Source organism: Rosa rugosa, chromosome 5 (assembly GCF_958449725.1).
Source record: "Rosa rugosa chromosome 5, drRosRugo1.1, whole genome shotgun sequence".
Lineage (NCBI taxonomy): Eukaryota > Viridiplantae > Streptophyta > Magnoliopsida > Rosales > Rosaceae > Rosa > Rosa rugosa.
Window position 1 is genome coordinate 25,101,923 of NC_084824.1, and position 23,845 is coordinate 25,125,767.

The 23,845-nt window shown below is 40.2% G+C and overlaps 2 protein-coding genes across 4 annotated transcripts; both read left to right on the forward strand.

Moving 5' to 3' along the window:
- The first annotated feature begins 382 nt into the window (after positions 1-382).
- Positions 383-7,530, forward strand: LOC133712553 (uncharacterized). Of its 3 annotated transcripts, none has more exons than XR_009847472.1 (9): positions 383-531; positions 739-1,395; positions 2,046-2,489; positions 2,674-3,190; positions 3,961-5,420; positions 5,505-6,031; positions 6,347-6,415; positions 6,609-6,770; positions 7,124-7,530. XR_009847472.1 is itself a non-coding variant. In XM_062138653.1 (6 exons), exons 2-6 carry the CDS (start codon positions 861-863, stop codon positions 5,660-5,662), a joined length of 3,114 nt encoding a protein of 1,037 aa, XP_061994637.1. In that variant the 5' UTR covers positions 383-531; positions 739-860; the 3' UTR covers positions 5,663-6,132. The 3 variants fall into 3 exon arrangements, 1 of the variants encoding a protein (XP_061994637.1); XR_009847473.1 differs by having other exon boundaries at positions 6,609-6,698; XM_062138653.1 differs by lacking the exons at positions 6,347-6,415; positions 6,609-6,770; positions 7,124-7,530 and having other exon boundaries at positions 5,505-6,132.
- Positions 7,531-15,688: 8,158 nt separating this feature from the next.
- Positions 15,689-17,480, forward strand: LOC133710977 (chaperone protein dnaJ 20, chloroplastic-like). Its single transcript, XM_062137133.1, has 2 exons — positions 15,689-16,344; positions 17,001-17,480. Exons 1-2 carry the CDS (start codon positions 15,886-15,888, stop codon positions 17,148-17,150), a joined length of 609 nt encoding a protein of 202 aa, XP_061993117.1. The 5' UTR covers positions 15,689-15,885; the 3' UTR covers positions 17,151-17,480.
- Positions 17,481-23,845: the final 6,365 nt, after the last annotated feature.

Below are 23,845 nucleotides of genomic sequence, written 5' to 3' on the forward strand. Positions count from 1 at the left end.
CAGTACTACTATTCTTTGACATTGATGTCGTCCTTTCATGCGCAACAACATTCGCGCCCAACACCTTTTTCCATAAATTTCTCTTTGGTTATAAGCCCCATACCACATGTAAATCTAAGAAGATTTTTTATGCTCGTACTTTATTTTTTCCCTCTTTGCAAAAAAAAAAAAGAAAAAAGAAAAAAGATAGAGATCGAAATACATTAGGTGATCTTAGAACGCCACTAGAAGTGGCTGACTTGACAATGTTGGTGGCATATTGATAAACAAAAGGTTAAGTTCAGAAGTTTTATGTAAAAATCTTGTGAAGGGGGTCCAAATAATTAAATAAGAGTATTCAAACGAAATACTTTAGGAATAAAAAAGGAATAAATAGCATGTATGTAACAAAAAAAAAAAGAAGGATAAAAAGCTTGTAAACGAGTAAAAAAAAGGGTTAAAAGGGTCTGCGAATCTGGTGCCTCTCCCATTCGGAAATATCCCACCTTATCGCGAACCCAAATTCTACGCCGTCCGGAAGTAACACCGTAGGTACGTCCTCCGGCCACCCCTAATTCCTAACATCATATTCTCTCTCTCTCTCTCTCTCTCTTCATATTACCTCTAATTTTATCATACCGATAACTCTGAATCTTTGATAACTAAGAGAAAAGCTTCCCAAGTTATAAGATTAGGGTTTTTTTTTTTGGTTATTTTACATTTTTGGTAATGGGCTTTGTTTATTTTGGTTGATTCTAGGGATTTGAAGAAGAGTGTGAATGAAGGCGTTGGGTGTTTGATATAGTTTTGCACTCAATTGAATTGAAGAAAGGTGTAGTGAGATTTTAGGGTTTGGTATTTGGTGCGAACTAGGGGCATTGATGGCTGATCGAAACCTGGCTGTAGTGAAGCCAATATGGATGAAGCAAGCGGAGGAGGCTAGGGTAAAGAGTGAGGCTGAGAAAGCCGCTGCGGCAAAGGCTGCTTTTGAAGCCACATTCAAGGATGTGGACAAAAGCAAGGAGAAAGAGGTTGCGGCCGGGGCCGGATCTGATAGTGAATCGGAAGAAGCTGAGGACTTGGCCAACAAGCCAATTGGACCCGTGGACTCTACAAAGTGCACTGCGGCCGGGGCCGGCATTGCGGGCGGTACGGCCTGTGCGCCGTCTTCGTTTATGGTGGTGACGAAGGACTCCGATGGGAGGAAGGTTCCGAATGGCGGTGCGCAGATTAAGGTGAAGGTTATGCCTGGAGTGGGTGTTGGTGGTTCGGAGCAAGAAGGAATGGTGAAGGATATGGGTGACGGGACGTATACAGTAACTTATGTGGTTCCGAAACGAGGGAATTACATGGTGACAATTGAGTGTAATGGGAGACCTATCATGGGTAGCCCTTTCCCTGTGTTCTTCAGTGCAGGTAATTGCAATTTCTGAGCTTTTACATATCCATGTTACTGCATCTGGTCAGGTATTAATTGAAGTGTTGCAGGCTAATTGTTAGTTGGAGTTCTTAGGTTTCCGTAGTCAATTCGGGCTCTGTTTGGTTTTGCTTCTAAGACCTAAATATCATAAGAGCTTTTCAGCATTTGTCAAAAATAGTTGCAAGTGTTTTCGGAGTTATAGAAGCACTTTTTGGAGGTTTTTGAAGAACCAGTTTGTGTTTGCTTCTTACAAACTTAAAAAGTTTTGTAAAAGCTATATGTGCATCTGCTTCAGTGGAACCACTACATCACTACATAACTAAAGCTCTTATAGAGAATTGATCCCGAACGGAGCCAATTTTTGTGTGCATTCAGTGTGTATTCATTGTGAGCATATCAAATGCTGTGAGTTATATGTGGCTTTGGCTCTCTTTTTAGGAAAATCCAGTAAATAAAAGGCAAATACAATTTGAAATTGGAAAAAGAAAAAAAATTAAAATTATGTTTATGTGTAATTCTTTTGCAGAAAGAATTTGTATGTTTTCTTTCTTGTTCTTATTATTAAGAAGTACTGATGATAGGGTAAACTGCACATTCACGAGTTGCTAATAATCTTCATGACGGAAATTGCTTTATTGCCATGCAGGTAGTACTAGTACTGGAGGACTACTGGGTTTGGCTCCTCCATCCTCATTTCCAAATCTAGTCAACCAAACGATGCCTAACATGCCAAATTATTCAGGTTCTGTCTCAGGGGCATTTCCTGGATTACTGGGAATGATTCCTGGCATTGTTCCTGGTGCTTTAGGTGGGGCTATTTTGCCCGGAATTGGAGCATCTCTTGGGGAAGTTTGTAGAGAATACCTTAATGGTCGGTGTGCCAAAGCCGATTGTAAGTTGAATCACCCACCTCACCAGCTGCTAATGACTGCATTGGCTGCAACAACCAATATGGGAAATGTTAGTCAAGTGCCTATGGCACCTTCTGCAGCTGCAATGGCTGCTGCTCAGGCAATTGTCGCTGCCCAGGCTCTTCAAGCCCATGCAAATCAGGTGCATGCACAAGCTCAGTCAAACAAAGACTCCTCTGGTATACCTCTATAATTGTATCTGGTGATAAATACTATGTGATGTTATATTTGCTAGTTTCTTATGTCTACTTTGGCTTCTCTTTTACTCTTGTTTAAAGATGCGCTTGCCCCTTTTGTGGTTCTTATGGTTGCTATATTTTTATATGTAAATATGTTGGAACTGAATATGATTCTTCTACTTAGGTTCACCTGACAAAGCTGGGAAGGTTGATGTGTTAAAGAGAACGCTTCAAGTTAGCAATCTTAGCCCACTTCTCACTGTGGAACAGCTGAAACAACTTTTTAGCTTTTGTGGTACGGTTGTTGAATGTACCATCACTGATTCAAAGCATTTTGCTTATATAGAATACTCAAAACCTGAAGAAGCAACTGCTGCCCTGGCATTGAATAATATGGATGTTGGAGGCCGTCCTTTGAATGTTGAGATGGCAAAATCAGTACCTCAGAAATCTGCTATGAATTCTCAAATGACTTCTTCATCTTTGCCCATGGTGATGCAGCAAGCTGTTGCAATGCAACAGATGCAGTTCCAGCAGGCTTTGCTTATGCAGCAAACTATGACTGCTCAACAGGCAGCTAACCGAGCTGCAACCATGAAGACGGCAACAGAGTTAGCTGCAGCCAGAGCAGCAGAAATAAGTAAAAAATTAAAAGCTGATGGGGTGGAAATTGAAGAGACTGAAACAAAAGAGAAATCTAGGTATGCTACATTGATATGAAATGATGACTTCTACATTGCGTTTACATGTCTTGCTCCTCAATTAAGAAATATTTATATATTGTAGCAACCTTTCACCATCTAGAGTCTGACTTGAACCGTGTGATGCATTTTTTCTTTTTGTTTTAAGTTTATAAACGTGCAAGGCTGAAAATCCTACATTTGGAATTTTATATAGTATTGTTCACTCGTGCTTTTAGGAAGGGATGGTAATAAAACGTTCTGCAGGAATTTGTATGTTATGATATAAAGTTAAAAACAAAATTCTTGCTGAAGTTGAAATTGTGATTGAATATGTGCTTTTGTTGGAAGGTTAAAAGATTTTTCATTTTTTATTTTTTCTAAATTTTTTGTGAAAGCTAACAGAGCTAAAACTTATGCTAGCAGAAACATTCTATGCACAAATACTAATTAAAGATCAATGAAAATAAAATGGTAGAGAGAGATTAAAATGCCTAAGCAGCAGTGGCTTGTCCAGATTTTGGGGAAAGCGGTAGTGGTGGGCATGAATCTTGGGTTTTAGAGCAATGGTTTGCATATTCTATGACTTTCTCCTTTATTAAATTTTTTTAACTTTCTTTGCTGAGAACTGTAGACATCAACTGTGGATATAATTTGATTACATAGATAGGGAAGCAGATAATTGTATGCGGTTGTATTGAACATGCTATTTTTCACCTTCATTGGTATATGTTAAAAGTGCTTCTTTGGTTTAATCAAATTACTCACTAATCAAATTACTCTTTTTATAGGTCTCCATCACCTCGTGCAAGGTCGAAATCCAGATCGAGATCACCTATCAACTATCGCCGAAGGTGGAAGTCTCCTTCTTACTCTCCTCCACCCCGCTATGCAAGAGGTCGTAGATCCAGATCCCCATTCAGGTCACGCCACCATTCAATCTATGACAATGGCCGGCGGTCATATAGAGATGTTAGGAATGGCAGTGAAAGAAGTAGAAGGCGGGATTCAGATAGATCAGATGATCATCAGTCATATGCCTCAAGGAGAAATAGGAGTAGGAGTGTTTCTCCTCGAACAAGAAAATCACATCGAGTTGATTCGTTATCACCCAAACATCGACGAGAACGTTCTCCACGTAGAGCAACTCGTGCTGTGTCTAGATCACCAGGTCATCATACGGGGAGTAAGTTATCTCCAAGAGGTGATGAAGACAAATCCAAGCACAAAAAAAGTTCTAGGTCCAATTCTCCAGAGGATAAACGTCTCTTAAATGACAAAAAAGATGAAACCCGCTACGAAACATCAAAGCATCGAGAAAGAAGGCGATCCAGGTCAGTTTCGGTGGAAGGTAAGCATCACAGAAGGCGGTCATCTCCAAGAAGTCTGGATGAAAACAAATCCAAACACAAGAGGCGGTCTAGGTCAAAATCTGTGGAAGTAAAGCCGCGCTCAGCGGATGAAACTAGGGATCGTAAACTAAAACACCGCAGTGGAAGGCGGTCCAGGTCAAAATCTTTGGAAGGTAAGCATCTCTCTGATGAGAAAACTAATGAAATGAGAGATGAAAAATCAAAACATCGTGATAGAAGACGTTCAAGGTCAAAATCTGTGGATGGGAGGCGTCACTCGAAGGAGGTGGATGGAGGTAGAGATAAAAAATCCAAGCGTCGTGATAGAAGGCAATCGAGGTCAAGGTCCAGATCATCATCTCCAGATCCTAAGCTTGCCAGAGGAGGGGAGTCATCTCCAAGAAGACTTGATGAACACAAATTGAAGCACAGAAGGAGGTCAAGGTCAAGATCTGCTGAAGGAAAGCAGCGCCTCAATGATAGAGCTGATAAAAGTAGAGATGAAAAAGCAAAGAGGCATAGGAGAAGAAGGTCCAGATCAATATCACTAGAACGTGAGAGTCAGAGAGGAAGTAGGTTATCCCCAAGAAGTTCAGATGAAAATGATTTAAAGCCCAAGAGGCGGCGCTCTAGGTCAGAATCTTCTGAAGGCAAAAATCAAAGGTCTAAAAGAGATAAGAATGGTGATGATGAACTAAAGCATTATGAAGATGGCAATGAGGAATCAGGTTCTCTGATGAACTATTCAACCAAGAAAAGTATTGATCAGATGGTCACTTCAAGTAAAGAGGACTTTTCCTCAAAGGGATCGCTGGGAAATATGGAAACACAAGACAGTCGAGGTATCGGTGATCTTGACAGTGAAGGATTGAGCAGACAGGATGATCTTTGGAAAGCTGGTAATTTTAACAAATGTGATAGATACTGATTCTTAAGTTTTGATTATTGGGAGTAGCTAAATATTGATTTTTGCTTGCCTACAGGTCCGGAAAATCAAAGTGATTATGAAAAGTCACCTAATGAGGATGATGTTTCCAGAGCAGGCTCTGGGAAGGATTACAACATGCTGAAGGCTCAGAATAGAAGCTCTCTGGCATCCAAGGCGGATATGTTTTCTGATGACGCCAGTGCAGAAGAGTAAAACTTGTGAAAGTATGAATGGAGACCATGGGGCTTTAGATCAAGACTATCTCTCACTGTAGATGTTGATGAGTTTGGTTGCAATGATTGAGACTCCAGCATAATACGAGGGACTATTTGAGGAGCTCAAACAGTCTGGGGAATGGGCTGCTACTTCTCATAAGACGGGCGCTTTTTCTTGGAAGATTGCTTAGTGTTTCTATTGTTGTGTGCCTCTTCATAAGTACTCTCTTTCTTTGTTTATCTTGTTGCAGGTCCTCGTGTCGGTCTCTGAGCTGATCTGGATATGGTTTATGTATTTCAAGAGTGTTCTGATATCATCTGCAATCATCCATCCAGTGTTTGTAGTGAGCTTCTTTAACAGATTGATGTATGTTGGATCATTACCTCTATTTTTGCATTCTGAATTACTCAACTATTTGTTTAATAATTATTGCTACAATTTATGTTTCAATATTTTGCTCTTGTTAAGTTGGTGCTCAGTTGTTTTTTCAACAAGATATTCTTTGTCTTTAGTATCGTTTCCAAATTTTTTTGTTGGATTGGGGTTGTCTCTGATTCTACATTTTTCTTTTTCTTTGAGAAGTCCGTCCTTGGTGTGTATTGATATGGTTGGTCAGAGGTCCATTTTCTTTTATCTATGTTTGATGGTATGGTGGGCCTATTATGTCTCAAACACATGCAGGTTACTCATGGTGATTTTGGTTGGAGCTTTCTGAGATTCAATTTGGCAGGGTGATTTTCACTGACGAAGGTATGGAGAGCTTATGCTGTGAAGCGTCTGTCCAAGTTCTGAAAGTTTTGGGATTCTTGGTTGAGATTATATTAAATGAACAGAAGTAACATGCCTCAATGTTATAAATTGGTGTCTTACTCCTTCCGCATCTTTTCTTCTTCTTCTTTTTTTTTTTTTTTTTTTTTTTTTGTTCTTTTTCTCTTCCCCCTAGGACTGGTTCTGGTTAGGTAAAGCTACTTCTAAGTTCGAGTGATATCGGACGTTGCTGGGATGAATTGTGTCAAACTTGCACAATATTTGGGTATGAGCAGATCACCTGATTTACAATCTTGACTTAAATTCGTGGTGATTTGGAAATGTTGATTTTTAGCAGGTAATTGATAAAACTTCAGGGTTGAGTTCCATTTCTTGATATAACATCTGGTTTATACGTTCAGATATAGTTGTATCATTGGTATTGGAACTTTCACTAAACCAAACAAACAAATGTTGGTATGTGGCCAGCCTTTGATAGTTGGATTCAACAGTGGAATGATTTGTCTGTTTGGTCCGTCCCATATTATCTGTCATAGCTGCTTTTATGCTTGGAGTTCTAGCTACTATTGCTTGCTAGAAAACATGGAAATCCTATTATAAGTTGTCTAAAAGTGGCCTTTGTTGATAGCTGAACCATTTTCAATTTTTTTTTGTTGGTTGCGCTTCTTTTCCTTCTCCCAATTTCTTTAGGATGAGCTCTGGATGGTCTGACTGCTGCTGCCCCTTTTGGTCTCAACTTGGGATTCTGTAATATGCTCGACTGAGTATCCGTGTTTTATCTTTGACTGTGTTCTTCTCCCTTCTATATTTGATTACTTTTTTTTTTTTCAAGAAGAATTCATAGTTAGAGAGGGATCTTTAGGAGAGAACAGGTTTCAAGTTGGAAATGCATTTTGTTCTTGTTTGGCCTCTATTGTAAGACGTTGTCACCAATGGAGGATTTCGTACTTCCTCAGCTTATATACTTCCAACTTATCATGGTAAACATGTGCTTAGGGTTTGGGAAATGTGTCTACACTTCCTTTGAGATGTAGATCATTGCTGGTTGATCCGTTGATCAAAAAGAATAAAAGGTTCAAATCAATTTTATTTTTCTTCATTGTTGTCAATCTTTATCATGGGTGCAAGATTTGTTGTTGAGTTACTGTAACACTGCACATCGGCTGCAAACATAGCAACTCTCTTTGGTTAGAACCAACTAGTGAACATAACGTTAGAACCTCCAACTCTAGTGTGACCACTGCCTGCAATATCATCAAGGGTCTCAACTATATGAGGTGACCACTGCCAGCAATATCATCAAGGGTCTTAACTGTATGCGGTGACCACTGCCAGCAATATCATCGAGGAGAGTCTGAACCGTACGGGGGCTGACCACCTGGCATATCATCAAGGAAAGTATGAACTGCATGAGATCCCAGAAAATAGTTCCCGCTACGAAGTTTCGTTACAGAATAGGGATACAAATTACATTAAAAAAAATTCGTTTTGCTACCGAGAAGTTCGCCCTCCCTCACCATTTGAAAATTCCCTTGGGAGCTGATCTGAAGGAATTGGAATTCGATAAAATTATACGGTGCTATCGTGACACAGATGTCAATAGCTGCCATTGAAAATCTGAACTATGATCTGGATAGTTCTAGTAGGTCCCTGGGATTGTGTGCCAACTCCATGGTGTGGACTGGTTGGCCCAAATTCGGCAAACTGCTGTGTGAAGTTGAGAAACTATGGGCTCGTCTGAGATCTACAGCGGCAGAGTGCAGAGGTGCGGGCCTAAGAGGTGGCGGCGCCCACAACATAGACTCTATCAGACGGTTGAGAGTTAGGTATGACTTGTAATTGAGCCAAGTAGCCAAAAAAACCGCCAATATTTGAACAAACTCCCCCTGTGCCACTCTCTTTTGGTAACATGTATTCTCTGCTTGACATCTGTATTACATATGTATATTCTCCTTGTCACTATTTCTGAGCAAAAATAAAATTAAGTTACACTAGAAATGTATACAGGGCTTATCGTTAATTAAAAATAGCAAACATTCGATGACTGGTTTAATCACGCCACAGCTGGGTTCCTCTGAGATCGCCACAGTTGGGTTACACTAGAAATGTAGTCAGACAATTTCATGTGTGGGTGCAAATTTCTCCCCAGTAAGGGGTCTACAACTACTGAAAAGTCCCACATCGGGCACAAGCAAAAGGAAACATAAACTTTCCTCATTAATGGTATGTATTTATTACTCACTCCCTATACTCTTTTAACATTATTACACTCATTGACTTTGGCATCAAAGAGATGTAGACCGGCCGATCCAATCTACCTCTTGACGCCCGTATATCACATTTTACATTTGTCACCCACTGGTCACTACTTCATTTGATCGATCAAGCATCTGTTTTGGGTATTCACTTTAATAAAATAAAGATAGTTTCGAAACACCACTTAAAATTTTCTGGATTTTAATTGGGCAGCCCCACCGCCACGTGGTTCATTTGCCCTATATAAGAATCTGTCACGATGATGAACACTCGGCAAACCTAAAATGTAAAAGGAGTACTACTTGACAGCAGTTGAATACTTATCGACCAATGTTCACTTCCTTGCTTGAACAATCCTTGAACCTTCACATTGAAAAACAAAGAAGCTGACAGAATCCGAGGGCCATCGGCTTGGAAAACCATTAGAGGGAGAGCCACTGCGGTCAGAGGGCCTAAAAAAGATACCATAGTCCCAATTGTTGCACCTACAACATTAATTTCCAGGGCAATTTTTTTTGTTATTGACGAGATTAACTAAAAATTAATTATTGGTAAAACCAAACTAGTTAAACTTCAAAATAAGAGCAAATTATAATTTAGTAACTTGTAGTTTACACCGATAAATAAATTTTATTCTCGTAATTTAATGAATTATTTTTTAAAAGTAAATGATTTCATTCAACTAGCGATTGGCATCGCTCAAAATGACATCCCTTATAAACTCGAGAGCATACAAAAACCAAGAATGAGATACATTTGACTGAAGAGCCGTCTGAGCAAGAGTATGAGCTATAGTATTTGCTTGACGGTTTACATGAGAGAGAGACGTGAGGATAATTTAATGAATATTTTAAATTTGTCTGATTAAACTATTTTTTTTAATTAACAATAATTTTCACCAAAAGTGCCACATCACCCCACTATTATCACTTAACAAACACTAGAGTAGTGAACCGTCTAAATTGACAGAACGGGTATAAGTTTGTAACTTTGTATTCGGGCGTAAACTATATGGTTGCTAAATCAAAATTGGGTGCGGCTATTTCCACTCTACTAATTACTTTATTCATCCTATATTCTATTCTCACCTTACATATAATTTTTAATTTCAAGTTTACTTCGTTCACCCATTTGCAGTACCAAAAATACCCTTTTAAAATATAGAGTTTAACTCGAATTCTTTTTCTATTTGGCTTCCTCTGCGTCTCTCTCAATTTTTGAGAAGGAACTTCCTCCTAGTCTCTTTCAGTCAATCAGTCTCATAAAGTCTCAATCTTTTAAGTATTAAATTGTGAGCATTAATAATACAAGATACAACAATTTGTTCAAGAACATAAGCCGTAACATTTTCTATCCTAAAAAACTGTAACCCTTGATTATCAATCTTATATACCCTAAATTTGAGTTTTAACTACTACAGTGAGTACGCCTTGTCTTGATATATATTATTGGGACTTTTGGGACTACATTTACAAGTTCCAGTGAAGTTGGATTTTAGTTGTTTAAATAATTGAGACAAGAAGATTAGCCAAGACTTTTGCAACTATATATGTGAGTTAATTGGTAATGGCTAATCATGGTAGATGTGAGATGATCTGATGACTGATGTAGTTAGGGGAGTTGTGTTTGAGGCCTTATAAAATGAAGTTTAGGGTTTAACGAAGAATGAAAAAATTGAGAATGAAGTTTAAATACGTGTTTTGCAGGGTGTAATAAGAAAAATTATTATAATATTTAGTAAGATATTGTCATTTATTGTAATTTTATATTAGGGTATTATAGTTTTTCAATAAGTAATAAATTTGTAAGGTGAACAGAGTAATTAATAGGGTGACAATAGCCGCATCCATCAAAATTTGTCCCAAAAATAAATAATTTTTTTCGAAATAAACTTTTAGAACATTTTCTAGTAAAAAATTTTGGAAATATCTTGACCCCCCATCTATCAAATATCTTTTCTGTAAAGAAAATGTGTTTGTACTTCTGCCAACGCATATGCAATGATATCATTATAAAGCAGGTATGAAACTTGTTCATACCTGCACTAGCAAGGCTAGTTTGCTACATCACCAAGCATAATTAACACCCTCTTTGGGACACCCACAAGCCATGGTGAGGCCCAACCGCTACTTGCATCTTGTAGCCCTATGTTCAAGCTACGCTACGGTATCTGGAAGTCACAAATCCGCCGCCGGGAAGCCACCTTTCCGGCCTTGCCAAGTTGCCTCCGCAACTAGGCATTTCTACACTAGAATAGTTATTTGCTTGTCCCACATCGAAAACCATGTAAAGGAGATGGCTTCCTTCACCTATAAAAGGAATGCCTCCTCCCACTTAAGCCCAATCCAATTCATTCACTCCATTACAACACACTTTGTAGTCATGTTAGGCCGCAAGGCTCGACACACACTAGTATAAGCTTTCAAGTGGACGTAGTCTCCCGCTAAGGCGGGAGGTGAACCACTATACATCTCGTGTCAATCTCTCTCTCTCTCTCTTTCTCTCTCTCTTTACTTATCGTTAATTAGATCCCCACGGATCCAAGCATTAACATTGGTGCCGTCTGTGGGAAGCCGTCACACAAAGGCTTCGTCACACTTACCATTGAGTTAAGACATCTCAACATATCCTTAGCGGCCAAGTCAACGCCGACCATGGCTGGTCAGCGCCCGGCGGAGTCAGTCAACGCCCATCATGGCTTGATCAACTTTTGATCTCTGCTGACCATGGCGGGTCAACGCCCAACTCAAGAGTCAACGCCCAACAGGGTATGAACATAACGATCTGCTCCGCTGCACAGGTCTGATCAACATCACCGCCGCTCCGCAGCTCCTCTTTGGAATCCTCCGCCAACCTCCAGGTCACCGCCGAGCATCTCCGCTGAACTCGAGCTCGGAGCCTCAGCTCTACTTTGCAGCTCCGCCGGACCCAACTGCTGCTCCCTCCGCTAGCCAGCTCTGCTCTACCAGGCACCACCGCTAGCTGGCACTTCAACCGCCGAGCACCACGCTCCTCTCCGCTAGGCAAGCCTCGACCGGCAACGCTCCGGCAACCGCTAAGGCAACGCTCCGCCAAGAGCACCATTCTCCAACAAGCATCGCAGCAGCTCCGCTTAACCGCCGGCGAAGACCACCGCTGACTAAGAGCTCTGCTAACCAGCATCCTCCGCCGGCGAGTCTTCCGCTGGCCAACCAGTGGCCATCATCGCTGGCTTCTCCGCTGTCCTCCTCCGATGGTTTCTCCGCTGCTCTCTCCTCCGATGGCTACTCTACTGGCATCCTCCGCCAGACCTCTAGCTTCACCGCTGGGGGGCACCGCTGGCCAAGGTACCGCTGACCAAAGCTCCGCTCCGCCAGCGCGCCATCCGCTAGCGACCCTACCTCCAGCGACCCCTCCGCCAGCGAGAGCTACCGCCAGCGAGCCATCCGCCAAAGTGCCAATCACCAACAGACCTGCAAAACGCAACAGCTAGCATCGACCGCCAGCACAAGCTCCGCCAGCCACCATGTTGCTAGGAGCAACCACCAGCGCTCGTCAAGCAATCAACTTCCGGCTAGCTCCCGGCCAAGCCAACACCGCTAGCAGCAAAACAACGCCAGATACCGACCATCAGCGGCAACCTAGCACCGCCGGATTCCCCCGCTATACTCTTTAGCGGCAAGCACAAGGGCAGTCCGCCCAGCAGACACCGCCAATCTCCAGCGGAAACTCATCCAGACCCCGCTAGCCAGCTCCGCTCCGCTGGACTGTCTCCGCTCCGCCAGACTGTCTTCGCTAGCTTGCCTCCGCGGGCCATGGACAGAGCACCGCTGACAGGCTCCGCCGACCAAATCGAGCTCCGCTCCGCCGAGCATCCTCCGTTAGCCAAGGCTCCGCTCCGCTGGCCAACCCCCGCCAGCAAAAGGCCGACACGAGCCTCCGCTGCCCCTCTAGGAGCCAACGCTGGACTGTTCACCGCCGAACTTCTCCTCAGCTGGACTGTTCACCGCCGAACTCCATCTCCGCTGAGCATCCCCAACCTGGTCTGGGCACCCATGGAGATCATCTGTTCACCATGGCCACCACCATTCCATCTTCGATCATCCTCTCCGCAGGTGCTCTGCTCCGCCGAGCTTCAACGCTGGCCAAACCTCCGCTCCGCCAGACAAAGCTTCCGCCAGCCAATCCTTCCGCCGGCGAGTCCTCCGCCAGAGGGATCACAATCCGCCACCAGCCTCTTCTGGAACGCTACCGCTAGCACCAGCACCGGCCGTCACCTCAACACCGCCAACTGTAGCCTCGCTGAGCTCTGAGACACCGCCGGCCAACTTCAACGGCAAGGCACAGCTCTGCCTACCCCAGGCCTCCGCCCACTGCCGGCCTCCGCCCAACTTCGACATCGAAACACCGCATCCGCCAGATAAGTGCCTTCCTCTTATCTCTTGCGCTCTTGCCATTTGAGTTACCGCTGATGCCATGACTATACATGTCTCTAACCCTTAAGCATGCCTGCAACATGTTATTAGTTAGCAACTTTCCTACAAGTACATGCTACACACATACATGCTTAAATTCACTTTCATGTGACATTGATTGTGAACCTTGTGACACTTATAGCTCAATTAAACATGCTCGGATAAACGCTTGCGAAACGGTTACGACTCGCTTGGGTATCAAAGCATGGCCGCGACTCGCTTGGGCTACGCCCCGCACGCTCATACAGCGCCTACACACAACTCGCTCGAACACCTAACTCGCTCCGCTTATCCAACATGCTTTAGTTACGTACGCTCTCGGCTCACAATGCTTCATACATGTGGTCTAGCCTCCGGGCACCACACTTTTTCACGTTTTCCTACATATGGTCTAGCCTCCGGGCTCCACGAGTCTATAGTCTACGACCTACCGCCGTGCGGCCGGGCGACGCCCCATTATCTCATGCACTTCATACATTAGTGCACCGCCGATGTAACTACATATACGACCTTTTTTGTCTTTTGTGATGCAGGACGGCGAGTCCCTTCTTGCTTGCGGAGCTCGGGGACTTGTAGGGGTCGTGCGCCTCTCGGATGTTACTTATGCTTGATGACTTCATGATTTGAACTCCCTAACCAAGAAGCTACTCTTACTCGGGGACTTCGGGACTTGTTCATACCTGCACTAGCAAGGCTAGTTTGCTACATCACCAAGCATAATTAACACCCTCTTTGGGACACCCACAAGCCATGGTGAGGCCCAACCGCTACTTGCATCTTGTAGCCCTATGTTCAAGCTACGCTACGGTATCCGGAAGTCGCAAATCCGCCACCGGAAAGCCACCTTTCGGGCCTTGCCAAGTTGCCTCCGCAACTAGGCATTTCTACACTAGAATAGTTATTTGCTTGTCCCACATCAAAAACCATGTAAAGGAGATGGCTTCCTTCACCTATAAAAGGAATGCCTCCTCCCACTTAAGCCCAATCCAATTCATTCACTCCATTACAACACACTTTGTAGTCATGTTAGGCCGCAAGGCTCGACACACACTAGTATAAGCTTTCAAGTGGACGTAGTCTCCCGCTAAGGCGGGAGGTGAACCACTATACATCTCGTGTCAATCTCTCTCTCTCTCTCTCTCTCTTTACTTATCGTTAATTAGATCCCCACGGATCCAAGCATTAACAAAACTATTGTTGGAGATGTTGGTTGCTCTTGTTTTGACGAAGTAGTGTTAGCTCAGTGGTTAGAGCACCCACTACCTAGGATCCATGTCCTGGGTTTGAGTTACCATGTGAGTAGGAGTGAAATCTTTTGATCCTCTTAAAAAAAGTAAAAGAGAAGTAAAAAAAAAAAAAAAAGATTGCTCTTGTTTTGCACCTTTCACGAGCCATAAACAAAAGAAATGGAAGAGGGTGAGGAAGAAGGAAATGTAGGTACGTACCTTCCATATAACTATACTATTATTATTATCAAGAAATCATGCTTCTGAGACTAATATATATAATCAGAAGACGTTATAAGGAACAATTTTTAGTGATTTCATATTGATCATGTGATTTGTATATGGAATTGGCATGGGTCGTTTAGAAGAATTGGCTTTTTTGGAATTTAGTTTTAATGATTTCTATTAACTATTGTAAAACATATAAACTAAGAACAAGTAGCAAGTGTTTGCCTGCCTTTTCATGAACAAAAGGGTTGTCACTAATTATTTCATGATATTAATGATGGTATTTGGTTGACAACTTGTGCAAGTTTCAATTAGTGTTCCATTTAAAAGTTAAAACTCACTTCGTTTTCAAGATTATTTGCTGATCATGCTTGCCGTACAAGATATTTTAGTTTAAGTTTCTAATTAATATGAAATATTTATGCAGCTGTCAATTAGTGTATGTTTCAATCTAGTGCTTGATGGATGACATTCTAAAATAGTTAATTGCCTTAGTTTTCAAACTTCTTTAATAATTAATTAATCAAATTCAGATAGTAATTTCAGACCCAAAAAAAAAAAAAAAAAGGTTCAGATAGCTACTTTCCTTTTTATAATCATTAGTCTATAATCTATCCACATCTTGCCAGAAAGTTCAGATAACAAATTAGCTAATTTTGAAAATTTAGATAAGATATTAATTTTGAAAACATATGTAAGTAAATTGGCTAAATTTGAAAATCTAGGACATCAAATTAACTGAAATAAAACTTTAATAGCAAATTAGCTAATTTTAAAAATTTAGTGGAGCAAATTGACTAACATAGGACAATAAATTAACTACATAAAACCTGGTGCATCAAATTAACTAATTTGAAAATTTAAGATTGCAAATTGACTTAAATACATGAACACTAAAGTAAAACCTAAAATAACAAACCGCCAAATTATATCAATAATAAATGAGTCCATAGATTAATCATCCCAAAATTAGAAAAAGAAGAAATTGAAAAAGACCCCAACCTGTCACGTGAGAGGAAAGAAAAGTACGAAATGACCCTTTGCCATTGTAACCCAATAGCTATACATAACATAGTGCACCTCTCCTCTGTAACCCAATACCCGATCAAATCCACTCCACAGACGTCATTTTGAATCCGTCCCTTTCTAAAATCTTCGTCTCTTATTTATATATTTCCTCTCCAAATCCTCCATCCTCAATTTTTTCTTGCTTTCCTTTCCCCAACTTCAAATCCTCATCTTTTTCCCAATTTTAACCGCAAAACCAATATTGATCGATAGAAAAGAGATGCCAAGCTACGGCTTGACAATCCCGGGAGCCGATTCCCGCCTCTACGTCACCACCATCTCCACCGCCCGACCCGCGCCCGACCCGAAACCCACTTCGCTGCCGCTGTTCTCGTCCCGGGCGACCCGGTTCGGGTCGATCAAGGCCAAGGCCGCGACGATGAACGATGCTGCGGCGGCGGCGGCGGAGGAGCGGAAGGAGCTGTCGTTTTATGAGCTGCTGGGGATACCCGAGTCCGGATCCATAACGGAGATCAAGCAGGCGTACAAGCAGCTGGCAAGGAAGTACCACCCGGACGTGTCGCCGCCGGGTCGGGTCGAGGAGTATACGGAGAAGTTTATTCGGGTTCAGGAGGCGTATGAGACGTTGTCGGATTCGAGGAGGAGGGCTATGTATGATCAGGACATGGCTAGGGGTCTTCACCTTGCCTTCTCTGCTAGAAGATACCAATATGATGAGGTAATTGGATCTTTTATTTATTTATTATTATTGTATTTGATTTTAGAATTTATCTGGGGTTTTCAGTTTTGGTTTTCAATTTTCGAAATTTCTGTAGTTTTTGAGCGGAACATTTTCTTTTATTTTTTATATCAGTTTCTTTTTTTTTGGGTCTGTTTCATTCTGGGTATGTAATAGTTTTTTTTTTTTTTCTTTCTTATTCTTAATGAAGTGGGTTTTTAAAAGATAATTTTTTTTTTTTTTTGTTCTTTTTTATGTTTCTGTGCTGAATTGGGTTGCAGAAGAATGAAGAATGAATTTTATAGATAAAGAAACAGGGTATTGACTTGTATGGGGGAAAATAGAAAGATATGAAGAATTCACTGGACTTGGTCAGTTGGTCAAACAGCAGCCAACTTCTGTAGATGATTTATATATTCGGTCAACTTGAGCCAAATAAGGGTGTTTTGATTGAAAATTCAAATGAATGTACCAGTAGTTATATGTTATGTGAGGTCAATGTTGCCAAAACCATCAGGAATGGAGCTTTGTCTCAGTATGGACTCTAAGATTTGTTTAACCAACTCCTTTATTGAAAATATGTGTTGGATTAATTCTGGCTTCGTGGGATTTCATTCTTTGGATCAAGTTTTAATTGGAATTGGTCATACTTTCAGGGAATGGAAGCAAAAGGTGACTGGAAGAATCGCTGGCAAAGCCAGCTATCTGAGCTGAAGAGAAGAAGCTCATACAAGGATGATCGACAAAATATGTCATGGGGAGCTAGAATGCGTCGGCAAAAAGAGGGACTGTCTGATGAAGTATAAATAGGTTCTCTGTTATGTCTGATGTTTATAGTTATGTGAACATATCTTCCCTAGCTTCTTAGTTATGGTTGGTTTTAGAGAGGAAACTAAAGCTGCCATCTAGTTACCATTGCCACTGCCAAGCATAGAAAGTACTAATAATATGCTGAACCAGATGGATGTTCGAATAGAAAAATGTAGAGTTGTTTTTCTGCTCTTGACAACCATAACTATAGGCAAGGTATGTACCATGTAGTGTACATAAAGTTTTGCCAGATACTTATTTCCACCTAGTCATAACCCATTTTCTCTCTGTTACTTGAGCAAACGTTATTGCTCAATTTCATTTGAGTATGTTTTGTTTGAGTATTGGTTCGGTGTTCTTATGCATGTTGAACAAAATTTTAATAAATTTGTAGATGAAAAAAATAAAAAGATTTAGTAAATGACAAAATCATCTACTAATATGACTACAGTTGAAAAATTGTTAATTATAAGAAAATGATTGAAAATTCTGAATCTAATCCCCCCTTACCAAGTTCGACCCCTTTAAGTGATAAATCGTAGTTCCGCCCAATTGAGCTCTTAGAAGACTTAACTTTCGAAGTATTGGAAGACCAGGCTGTCCTGATATTTAGTAGTGCAAGTAGTACGAGATTTGTATACATAAGGATGGGGTTTGTTTTGACCAAGTTGCACAACCTACCAAGCCGAAATTGAAATTCTTTGTGGATTTATGTTTGGTTTGGAACTTTCAATTGAAGTTAGGTTTTTCAAGTTTCTCCAATCTGACACAACCATAGTTAGTAAAATATATATTTCCCGTATAGTATAGGATAATTATTCGGACAAATCCATCAAATAATTTGTTGAAGAGTTTGATAAAGTATTTTTAACTAATTAATTAATTTTAAAATTTTAAATTTATAGTCATTATAAATTATGTAAAAATACGTAAAAAAAAATTATTTATACTTTTGGATTCAGAAGTATGAAAAAATACATCAATACATATATTATTTGCGTATTATATGGAAAACTACTAGCGTAGCATAGCTATGGTTGATAATGCTGAAAGGACCCCTCAATTCAACTTGATTTTCCTATCTTAGGGTGAAAGTTTCTCTTCGGTAAATTCTTTATTGTAAACATGGGTGTTACTATTTAGGGTCGAAGAGGTCAGCTGACCTTCCTGTCTTTACCTCGGAAGGAGTAAATTGTAACGTCTTTAAAGAGATAAATTATAACGTCTTAGGATATGGAAGTTTCTCTTGGGCAGTTATTCATTTAAATTGTAACGTCTTCTTGGATAGAGTAAATTGTAACGTCTTTATTGAGAGAATAAATTGTAACGTCTTCATTGAGAATATAAATTGTAACGTTTTCATCGAGAGAGTAAATTGTAACGTTTTAATAGTTAAATATGAAAACAAAATTTATTTTGTAGGAGAACAACGATTTAAAAAAAAAAAAAAATCAATGAATTTCTGAAAGATGAGGTTCAGAGTTGATTGTCGGCATTTTGCTTAATGCCACCAATGTGAGCACAGATAATCTAGGTGGATACTGGATAGAGCCGAGTACATAGTAAATTCAAGTCCAAATCAAGCTCCATTGTGAGACACAGTTTTGTTTGCAAATCAATTTCCATCTTTGTTACTATCTAAAGTCATCCCATCAATGACTCATCAACAATATTTTTTTTTTGGTTACAACTCATCAACAATATTAAACACAAATGAACGCATTATCTTTTAATATCACTAACAATGCCAAAACATGCATGGACCTCACCCACCAAGATCTGAGGGTATTTTATAATCCTGGTCACCATCACCCATTTGGGTTTTGGAGCTTTTTGGTTGAACCACAAAATGAGCTTTCAAGCTGTGAAATAATAATGGAGAAACTGAAGGCATGCAGATGCAGATCCCAGCAGGTGGCTGGTGGGTGACTCATGTAATTTCAATTAAATTTGGCTTTGGTTGACTGTTAGAAGGAGGGAAAGGGTTTGTTGGGAAATTGGTAATAAACTATACTCGGACCAAGAAACCAAGAGCTGCCTCCTGCCTCCACCAAAAAGGTTTTGAGTTTTGGGTAGTTCGTTTCCCCCTTGAGATCAACGACTTGCATCGATACGATGGCTCCCACATTTGCTATGGCTTAAGGCCAAAGAACGGTGGGATCATTTGAAGAGCCGAGTTGAGTCAACCTTAAGCTTTTCTCACGGGGAGTCTCTTATTAATTATTATGTTGTCCAAGGGTTTGTATTTTAGGGGATAAAATCAACTGTCTCCATTATTCTATCTCAATTCTGTCCCCTTAACATGATTGGTTCACAGAGATTAAAAAAAATATTTTCTTGAGACTAACCAATTTATGGAAAATTCTAGTATATGTTGACGTATGTCATACATCAAGTTTTTTGAATATTTTAGACCGTTGGATTTAATTAAAAGTTGAATATATCTGACGGTCTGGAATATTCAATAGTGGTAACCTGTATCTACTTTTTTTTTTTTTTAATATTCCCAATTACATATCAAAAAAAAAAATTTAGAAAACCCTACATTGAAAAAGAGAAGAGAAGACGAAGAAAAGAGGAAGAAACTCAGTCCAGTTTTGTTCTTGTACGTACAAAACGAGAATTGTCCCGTTAGCCTGTGTAGCTGTCCTCTCCTTTCTGTTTCAAGTAAACACCACAACCAGGTATAGAAATAGAACAGATTGTCCTCTCCTTTCTGTTTCATATAAATTGGATGACGTGGTTCAGGGATTGATATTTTGTGTGATTTGAATTGGATGATGATGTGCAATAACAATTCTGAAAAGATAGTTCATAGTCCTCCTTCTTTCTATTTCTATATTGATGGAATTCTCTATGTAACTTCAGATCTACTGCACAACTTCAGTTTTGAAAAGATAGTCCATTGTCCAATATCCTGTTTTGAATGTCTACAGCATTCCCCTTTAATTACTGATGGGAAATACAAGAAATAACGTGAGACAAACTTAGTTATTCACTGTTTCTATCTGTTAATCTAATCAGAAAAATAGTTTGTCACAGTCGATGTTGAAATCATGTATGGTCTTGTCAAACATGTTGAGAAGCTGTTACCAATCCAGATATTGGAGCAATGGACTTGTTTTTTTTGGGTGTTTAAGACAACTTTCCTTACATGAGTTCAAACATCAAGGTAGTTGGCTATTCGCATAAGCTTAGGACTAAGATTCTTGGAGAGAAAATCATAATCACATTTCTTTTGTCCATTGTTTAAAAAACTTGAGCACATGTGTTGAGAATTTGAGTTGAAACATCAAGGTAGTCGTATAGTTGCATAAGCTCGGGACTAGAGGGTTTGAAGAATGAATATCATTTCTTTGGCCATTGTTTATCCTGCTTGGAACGTGAGATTGATATATCCTTGATATGGGAGTCCTGTTAGGATCAAGCAGGAGCAAGCATGAACTTTAGTTCACCAAGATGTTAATCAACACTTAATCACTTTATGTGGTGGTTGTTTAACATTTCGAAATAATTATCTTTTGCAAGCAGGGACCCATCTAGACTTGCAGTAAAAAACTGAACTGAGTTTTGAAATTATATTAATTGTTAGAGATGGGTAATATTTTCGTACATATTGCTTTTATTTCATATAGTCTGGAGGAAAGAGGAACTTGTAGAAACTTTAGTTACTGCATTACATAATATATGAGATGAAGATCTCTTTTTCTTCTCTGTTCAGGTCAATTTCCTTCTGATCAAGTCTCAGTAGAATTCATTGCTTCATGTCAGAATTATGACTTGCAGAGCTAACTAGAAATTCAGCAAGTGAAGCAATTTTCTGAACTGCTCATTGTTATATTTCTTATGGGTCTTTTGTTTCAGATGAGTGGAGCCACATTGTTCAATCTCTCTATTCTCACATCTGATATGTGGGCTGTGGTTGTTCGCATCTTTATCTACCACCAGGAGGTACCTTAATGATCTGACACTTTGTTTTTGAAATGATCACTCATCTTATCGGTAATGTTCTTGATTTGCTTTCGCCTCCATTGCTTACCTGCAAGGAGAAAACAATCATATAACTTACACTTCATAGAAGTATACAAATAGAAAAAAGAATGCTGGCCAAACAAAAGAATATTTAGACATCTATTCAACTAGGTAGTGGCTTACAACAATCAATTATAAGGTGATCTGAGACTTTCATAGTTTTAAGTTTGAAAAGCAAGCAAGATGCATCTGAGTCTCCAACAACTCAAGTGACTAACCCAATTATAATGCAATCAAAGTCTAAAAGTTTACCTCAAATAGCACATATTAAAGTAGCTTGATGAAGTTGATGGGCCAAGCCACTGTGCTTCCTTTAGCTGCAACACGCGTAGTGAACTCTTGGGTTGGCCGAAACAAAGGTATGTCATGAGAGACTTCACGCACCCAAACTTTCCAACAACCAAGACCAAGAGGAACACAATGTACTTTCTCGTTTGGATCCTCTGAGTGAAGGTCTGCAGCTGCAACAATATTTTCCTCTTTATCTAACCAACTTAACAAGTGTAATTTCTTCATCTTTACTTCACTCCCACCTTCCTTTTCTTTGGCTGTTGACTGAATACTTGCATGTGTCTTCTGCTTGCTATGTTTGCTTCCTTCTTGTTCAGAACCTCCAACTCTACGATCTTTTTCTTTTCTTTTCTTGCTCTCTGCAGTGGCATTTACTTTTTTACTTTGTGCAATCTCAATGGCAGAATGCTGAGCACTGCTAGTTTCCTCTTAACGTACGCGTACCTCCCAATATGGCAGATCAAAAAAGATTGATCTCTTCTTCCAACGTTTTGTAAGCTTAAAAGGATTCTCACCATCATCATCCTCTAAATCATTAGTCTTATCTTCAGCCCTCTGTCTTTTTCTCTTTCTTTTGCCATCCTCCCCATCTTTCTGTTTTTTTTCTTTTCCCCAATCATTTACAAAATCCTTGAAGAAGCTTTAAATCGAAAAGGATGATCTTCAGGAAGCCACCTTTTATGACCCATGTAAGCATGTTTTTTTTCCATTTTCTAGCCATTGTGAGCAGGTTTGGACACCACAAACAGGGCAAGCTTTTCTGCCTTTTGTGGAATAACCCGATAAATTCCCATAAGCAGGGAAGTCATTGATAGTCCACATTAAAACTGCCTTCAAACTGAATGTGTTATCTCTCCACGCATCATACACACTTACCCCTACCCATAACTCCTTCAAATCTTCAATAAGTGGCTGCAAATAAACATCAATATCATTTCCAGGTTGCTTTGGCCCTGGGATCAGCAATGTTAACATCATATTTTCCTTAGACATACATAAAGATGGGGGAAGATTGTATGTCATCAATATCACCGGCCAACAACTATACCTAGAACTAAAATCACCAAAAGGATTGAATCCATCCGATGATAGTCCAAGTCTCAGATTTCTAGGTTCTGATGCAAAGTTAGGCCACTTATTGTCAATGTTTTTCCATGCCGGAGAATCAACAAGGTGGCGCATCTTACCATCTTGACTTCTGTGATTATAGTGCCAGGTATTAGTTTGGCCATCTCCGTTGACTTAAACATCCTTCTAAACCTGGGTATGATTGGAAAATACCTCAACACCTTTGCCGGAACTCCTTTACAAACTTTTTTGTTGTGCTTATGAACCTTCCACCTCGATGAACCACATTTTGGACAGGTCTCCACATGCTCTAGTTCTTTTCTAAACAATACACAATCCCTTACACAAGCATGTATCTTCTGGTAACCTAGATCGAATGCTTTCAAGAGTTTTTTAGTTGAATACAAGGAATTTGGAAGAATGTTCTCTCTTGGTAGTAAGCCCCTAACCAATTGGAGGAGGTCATCAAAAGCATTATCAGATAAACTGTGTCGAGCCTTATACTTAAACAAGGAAACTGTGGAAGACATCTTAGTAAAATCAGACCCTGAATATAATGGTAGTTCTGCCTCCTCTAATATATCTCTAAAGTCAGCCTCATTCCTTTCATTTTCAGGTTCCATAACAACATCATCTTGAAAGTATGCATCTTTCAAAATTCTGTACGTTTCTGGAACTTGAACATTCTCTTCTTGTACATATGTTGTCGACTCACCATGTAAGATCCGACTAACATGAAGAGGATGGATCTCAGCAAACCATCGATCACACAAAATCAAAAAAAAAAAAATCCAGAAATGCATAGAAGAAGTAAACCCTTACACTCGATGAACAAAATCAAAATCAAAATCAGAAATGCACACCAAGTGTTCGACGAAATAACGATAACAAAAACTTCAAGGATCAACTGCAATTACTTGTAGAAAACCAGAATCGAACACCGAGTATGTAAAATCAAAGCTTCGAAGCTAACAATCACAGAAAATTTCAGCAACAATCACATGCAATGGGAGAGCGGATGAGAGAGAAGAAAGTACCGCGGAGGAGGAGGAGGTCGGAGGACGCCGGAGCAATCGGAGAGCGGAGGAGGCCGGAGCAATGGGAGAGCAGGAGATCGGAGGAGGTCACTGCGTTTTGAGAGACGAGGTAGGAAGCAATGTAGAGGGAGAGAGAGACGAGGCCTGTGTTAAATGGGTGGCTTTTTTTAACGGGCTAATTTTTATAAATGGAACAATTTTTTATACGCTGACATCACAACGTGCAGTGGAAAAACGTCGTAAATTTCAATAAAAGTATGATT

Bases quoted from the DNA above. Each gene is read 5' to 3' on its own strand.
- LOC133712553 (XM_062138653.1), top strand. From the start codon at position 861: ATGGCTGATCGAAACCTGGCTGTAGTGAAGCCAATATGGATGAAGCAA. The intron at 1,396-2,045 runs GTAATTGCAATT...ATTGCCATGCAG, and splicing joins CCCTGTGTTCTTCAGTGCAG to GTAGTACTAGTACTGGAGGA. The intron at 2,490-2,673 runs GTATACCTCTAT...TCTTCTACTTAG, and splicing joins GTCAAACAAAGACTCCTCTG to GTTCACCTGACAAAGCTGGG.
- LOC133710977 (XM_062137133.1), top strand. From the start codon at position 15,886: ATGCCAAGCTACGGCTTGACAATCCCGGGAGCCGATTCCCGCCTCTAC. The intron at 16,345-17,000 runs GTAATTGGATCT...TCATACTTTCAG, and splicing joins GAAGATACCAATATGATGAG to GGAATGGAAGCAAAAGGTGA.